This window comes from Rutidosis leptorrhynchoides, chromosome 1 (genome assembly GCF_046630445.1).
Source record: "Rutidosis leptorrhynchoides isolate AG116_Rl617_1_P2 chromosome 1, CSIRO_AGI_Rlap_v1, whole genome shotgun sequence".
Lineage (NCBI taxonomy): Eukaryota > Viridiplantae > Streptophyta > Magnoliopsida > Asterales > Asteraceae > Rutidosis > Rutidosis leptorrhynchoides.
Genome location: NC_092333.1, coordinates 703,306,598 through 703,312,425, shown reverse-complemented (window position 1 = coordinate 703,312,425; position 5,828 = coordinate 703,306,598). Strand labels below are relative to the sequence as shown.

At 36.3% G+C, this 5,828-nt stretch overlaps 1 protein-coding gene across 2 annotated transcripts; it reads right to left on the bottom strand.

The window, feature by feature from the left end:
- Nucleotides 1–2,082: 2,082 nt before the first annotated feature.
- Nucleotides 2,083–5,464, bottom strand: LOC139886166 (heterogeneous nuclear ribonucleoprotein 1-like). Of its 2 annotated transcripts, none has more exons than XM_071869916.1 (4): nucleotides 4,999–5,464; nucleotides 4,596–4,820; nucleotides 3,316–4,507; nucleotides 2,083–2,566 (listed from the first exon to the last, which is right to left on the bottom strand). In XM_071869916.1, the coding sequence occupies exons 2-4, from the start codon at nucleotides 4,815–4,817 to the stop codon at nucleotides 2,553–2,555; spliced, it is 1,428 nt and encodes a 475-aa protein (XP_071726017.1). In that variant the 5' UTR covers nucleotides 4,818–4,820; nucleotides 4,999–5,464; the 3' UTR covers nucleotides 2,083–2,552. The 2 variants fall into 2 exon arrangements, with proteins under 2 accessions (XP_071726017.1, XP_071726018.1); XM_071869917.1 differs by having other exon boundaries at nucleotides 5,194–5,464.
- Nucleotides 5,465–5,828: the final 364 nt, after the last annotated feature.

Here is a 5,828-nt window from a genome sequence, read left to right as displayed (position 1 = left end):
GTTGCTAGAGGTTTTTCTCAACAATATGGGCTGGATTATGAAGAAACGTTTAGTCCAGTAGCGAAGATCACAACAATTCGAGCTCTACTAGCTTTAGCCGCCAGCAAATCTTGGAAGATGTGGCAGATGGATGTCAAGAACGCTTTCTTACATGGAGAACTTGACAAAGACATTTATATGGAGCAACCAAGAGGCTTTGAGAACAAGTCCCATCCTGACCATGTCTGCAAATTAAAGAAAGCACTATACGGCTTGAAGCAGGCTCCAAGAGCTTGGTACGGGAAGATTGGCGAGTTCTTAGTACAAAGTGGTTTCACATTTGCTCCTTCAGATTCTAGTTTATTTGTGAAACAAGATCAAGGAAAACTAGCCATAGTGCTAGTATATGTGGATGACTTAATCATCACGGGAGATCACTATGAGGAGATCCAAAGAACAAGAGAGAATCTGTCTATCAGATTTCATATGAAGGAGCTTGGAGAACTCAAACATTTTCTTGGACTCGAAATAGAGCAGAAAAGAGAAGGATTATTTCTGGGACAACAGAAATATGCGCGAGATCTTTTACAAAAGTACGGAATGCTTAATTGCAAACCTATCTCAACTCCGATGGATCCGAATACAAAACTACGAGCAGATGAAGGAAAAAGTCTTCAAGATGTTACCATGTATCGAAAGATGGTCGGAAGTCTTATTTATCTCACACTAAGCCGGCCAGACATATCTTATGCAGTTGGAGTGGTTAGTCGATACATGAGCAATCCGAAGAAGCCTCACCTTGAAGTTGTACGACTCATCTTAAGGTATGTTAAAGGCACTATCAACTTTGGTATTTTATACAAAAAAACAAAAGAATGTCACGTGACTGGATATTGTGACGCTGATTACGCTGGAGACTATGATACACGACGGTCAACAACTGGATACATGTTTAGTCTTGACTCGGGAGTAATATCATGGTGTAGCAAGAGACAACCAACAGTATCCTTGTCAAGCACTGAAGCAGAATATCGATCGGCATCATCAGCAACACAAGAAATTACTTGGTTGAAGCAGCTAATGGAAGATCTTCATCAATCAACAGATTATCAAGTAAAACTTTTCTGCGATAATCTATCAGCTATTCGATTAGCAGAGAATCCAGTCTTCCATGCGAGAACAAAACATATAGAAGTGCACTATCACTATGTTCGCGAGAAGGTCCTTGAAGGGGAGATCAAGATGGTGCCAACAAAGACAGATGAACAAGTTGCAGATATATTCACCAAGAGCCTAAGTAAACCAAAGTTTGAAAAATTCAGAGAAGCACTTGGAATGATCTGCAAGTCATCAACGGAAGAAAATTTGCATTGAGGGAGAGTGTTAAAATACAATGCAAATTTGGAATAATATAGAATTTGTAGATATGTATGGAAAAATATCCAGATATTAATATGTATAAGGAAATATCTAGATATTAATATGTAAAAGAAATATCTAGATATTTATATGTAGAAAAATCTAGATAATATAAATATTTGTAGGTGAGAAATATCTAGATATTTATCCATGAAAATATCTAATGTGTAGAAACTTCCATGGACAAGTATAAATATGGGTGAGGAGTTTCATTTGTAATCAAGTTGTGAAAAGAGTGAGTAAGGTGTGAGAGTTGTGAGGAAGTAAGAAGAGTGTGAGTTAGAGAAGAGAAAACTTATAAGTAATATTGTAATTGTATTTTGTATTAATAAAAGTGTTCTTTGTTAAGTTTCCCGGTTAAGCCTTAGTTTGTGTTTAAGTTCTTAGTGCACTTGTGTTATTTTTATTATATGGTCGGCTCTGCCGCCTAAGTGATATATGGTCGGTTATACCGCCTGAATGATATATGGTCGACACTGTCACCTAAATATTATTGTGCACTAAGGATTTATAAAATTAAAGGCTAACCAACGTCAAAGTGTTGGTCTAGTGAGTGAGTATAACCTAGGTCCTCTATAGTGGGTGTGTTGGGCTCGTCGAAGCTTCCAACAGAATGCCTTACCTGAAGGTGAACTCGATGCTTCATACAAACCGAATAATATAATAATTAGAATAAAGGTAACTTATTCATGGGAACCAAAGATAGGTATCCTACGATTGTTTTAGTACTAATAATAAAACGACCAAGAATCCTGGTACAATTCTGAGTTTAAGCAAGAACTCATTGCTGGCAAAACCAAACGTAAACCTGAAACCTTGACACGACCAAAAGGACACGAAACTTTGCAGTATCACTGATACGAGAAGAACAAAAAAATCCCGAACGTTGCCCAGGAAAAACATTATCTTTGTATCACCCAGCTCACATGATATGCAAGATGACACATTTTTCTGACTATATGCCGCAAACCAATTTTACATCTCACTCAAAAAAGACTCAAAATTGTAACTCGGAAACTCAAATTATAAAAACAGATTAAAAAAAACCACTTATCAACCATCTAATAATGCAACTCAAGTTAGCTCTGAAGAAGATAGCCAACCCTTTTTACGGAACTCCGCACCAAACTTCAACTATAAAGTCATGAATCCTGCTACCCGACAATTGCTGTAGCAACCAAAAAATAACTTTGTATCACATAACTCATATTTGACCCACTAAATATTTCTAAAAACTTTAGAGGATTTTGGACATGAAGTTTTAATATCAATGCAAGATATTTGTTTTGCCTTTGCTCCATTAGTCCATTACCCAACCCGCTCATTTTGTCACCTCTTTGCAATTTAAACGGATTAAGATCAGCTAGATATATAAAGGCATTAAGGCAATATGTATATTTAAAATATATGTTGACCTATTAAGTCCCCCATTACAATAATATAAATATTATATACGATGACATTAATATCATTTAACCACTCATATAAGATAACAGCTGACATAAAATTAGACTAAATATTAGCAATATAAACTATTGACATTCAATAAACATTAGCATATCAACCACCATCATTCATAGTTTGGAATTAAGTTATAGCATCAACATCACTAACTTTAGTTACATATTTCTTAAAATGAGTAAGTAACCTATAATTCAGTAACTGATGTTTGCTTAACTTATTCATCACTAACTGTCTAGCTTAGAGCAAATCAAAGTAACAGTTTAAAGCAAAACAAGGCCAGTCCCAAATAAAGTCAGACTTCACCAAATTTTTTGTTCTGATGTAGTAATATTTACTCATTATTTAACACATCACATTACATACAGAGTACAAATAAGGCCAAAATCAGAAAGATATAATTGTAATTTAAAAGATAAAAAATCATAATTTAAAGAATGTAACGAGAAACCGTACCTCTGTTATCCTGTCTCTTGACAACACTATAACCAACATAACCAGAAGAATTTTTATTCTGAACATCGAAAACACCTCTACCTAACCCGTAACCACCAAAAGAACCAGACGCCTCTCGCTCACTACTTCCTGAAAGCCAACTCAGCTCACCACCATAAACCGAGCCACCACCACCACCACCATAAAAGTCTGAAAAAGGCCCGTCATATCCTACACTAGAACTACCATATGATGATGTCAGACCTCCATTATTACCACCATTTCTTCCATATCCCGGTTCTCTTAACCCATAACGATTATCTCCACCTCCATAACCCAAATCACCACTTTGTGTAGACCCATTGACACCACCTTGAGATGAAACTACAGACGGGCCCCAATTAACCCCGGTGTTACCCAATATTCCACCACCGATAACCCCAGTGGAGCCAGCAGAATTCGATGAATAGTTAAGCCCACCATTACCCCATACATTATTTCGAGGATTTGAGCTAAAGAACGAAGTATTCCCTGCATTACCACCTTCAAAACTTATAGTATTCCCGACCTGATTCGAATTCCCAACATAAAACGGGCCCATTCCCCTACCGAAACCTGTAACACCATTAAAGTTCGCCCCACCCGTATAATTACCACCCATCCCGGGTTCTAAATTCAACCCAATTCCATGCCCAGATCCGAAAGTAGCAAACCCGCTTCTAGGAGAAGGAATCAGGCTGAATCTACCATCCACTCTAACACTATAACCTCCAACTCCAACTGCATTCGGAGAATACGCTCCATTTAGTAAACTACCGGTCCGGGTCAACCCATAAGGATATGCACTGAGTGGGCTTCGGATTGGACCAGGAGAAAGCTCCTTTGGAACGGCCCGTTTAACCTCGACCATTTTACCATTAAGTTCATGAAAAGTTTTCAATAGTACTTTGTCCACTGCATCTTCTGAATCATAAGTAATGAACCCAAACCCTCTTGGTCTTTGGGTACTATGATCATACATAACCACAACATCTGTTATCATACCGAATTGTTCAAAATAGCTTTTGAAATCATTTTCAGTAACAGTTGACGCTAACCCTCCAACAAAAATCTTTCGTGTTCGTACTGGACCTGGCGAACCATGAATGCTACTACTACTGTTTCTACTAATTGTGCTTTGATCATCCCTAGGAACAGCCTTTTTGGCCTCAACCTACAATAAAAAACAATTACTCCGTATCACGCAAACAATCAATTTAGTTGTCTAATCGACTAATTTCGTAAATGATTAGGTTCGTTACCATTCTGCCATCAATGTTGTGTTTCTGTTTAGTGACTCTTTCAGCAACAATAGGATCCGAAAACACGATGAAACCAAATCCACGAGCACGACCAGTCGTATGATCTTTCATAATCACTGTTTCTAACACCTCACCATAACTACTAAAATACTCTTTTAAACGTGCTTCATTTGTGTCCCATGATATCCCACCGAGAAACAACTTACCAAGATCAGATTGCATTTTCTAAACATCAGATAACCAAAACAGAACAAATTTTAGATTGTAAAACCAAATAACAATAACCAAACAAATTATAACATCAGTAGATAAACTAACACCATTCCAGCATCAATTACAAACTATAATACAAATTCAAACACTTATAAAGTGGAAATGTAGATCAAGAAATAGTTCTTTATACCTTATTTAGGGAAACTCCTCCAGATAAGAATTGGGTATTATCAATTCAATAGAAAAACATAGGATCCTGAAAAGGTTATCAAATATCAGATAGATATAATAAAGCAATAAATCAACCGATCGAGCAATCAGACAATCAAGAAACAAACTTTATTCAAAATTTAACAGATTAATCAAATCGTCAACAAAAACCCACCAAATTAAGCAAAGACCCAGATGACAAATCTGATCAAAAACACCAAATTAAGATCCGAGACTGAGAGGAGGCATAATAAGAACCGAGGGCACGTTCATCCTCCTCAATATTGCCCCCTTTTTCTTCTTGTTGGTTATCAAATTTTATAATTTGTTTACAAAAAAGGTCAAATAAATAGTAGCAGTTTATATCTTAAAAGTGAAATCTTGATATGAGTTTGTCTTCTACATATACAAAAAATGAAAACTTTATTGAAAATATAGTTTTGTAGGTGTCTAAAAAAAAAAAAAAAAAAAAAAAAAGATAGATAAAGTTTGATCTGATAAATGGGAAGGATGGCTTGTTAGCCAACTGAGGGTTTATATACTTATTGGGAAAATGTTACGTTTCAATCGTATGTATGTGAATGCATGGATACTTTGTGTGTGGACCCATTTAGATCTGCGACGTTTCGCACTTCACAACCGATTGTTGATTCATCAAACGGTTGTGGTTGATTGTTAGCGGTACTTGTTGTATTTACAACACACACACATAAGATTACGAAAAAAATGCCACTCTATTCTCTATCTTCGTCTTCGGGGTAATTGTTTGATTTGTAATTGTTTTGATGTTTAAACTAGGGATTATATATC

Excerpts from the sequence above, each read along its gene's own strand:
- LOC139886166 (XM_071869916.1), bottom strand. The coding sequence starts at position 4,817 with ATGCAATCTGATCTTGGTAAGTTGTTTCTCGGTGGGATATCATGGGAC. Across the intron at positions 4,508-4,595 it reads ACAACATTGATGGCAGAATG|GTTGAGGCCAAAAAGGCTGT; the intron begins GTAACGAACCTA and ends TTTTTATTGTAG.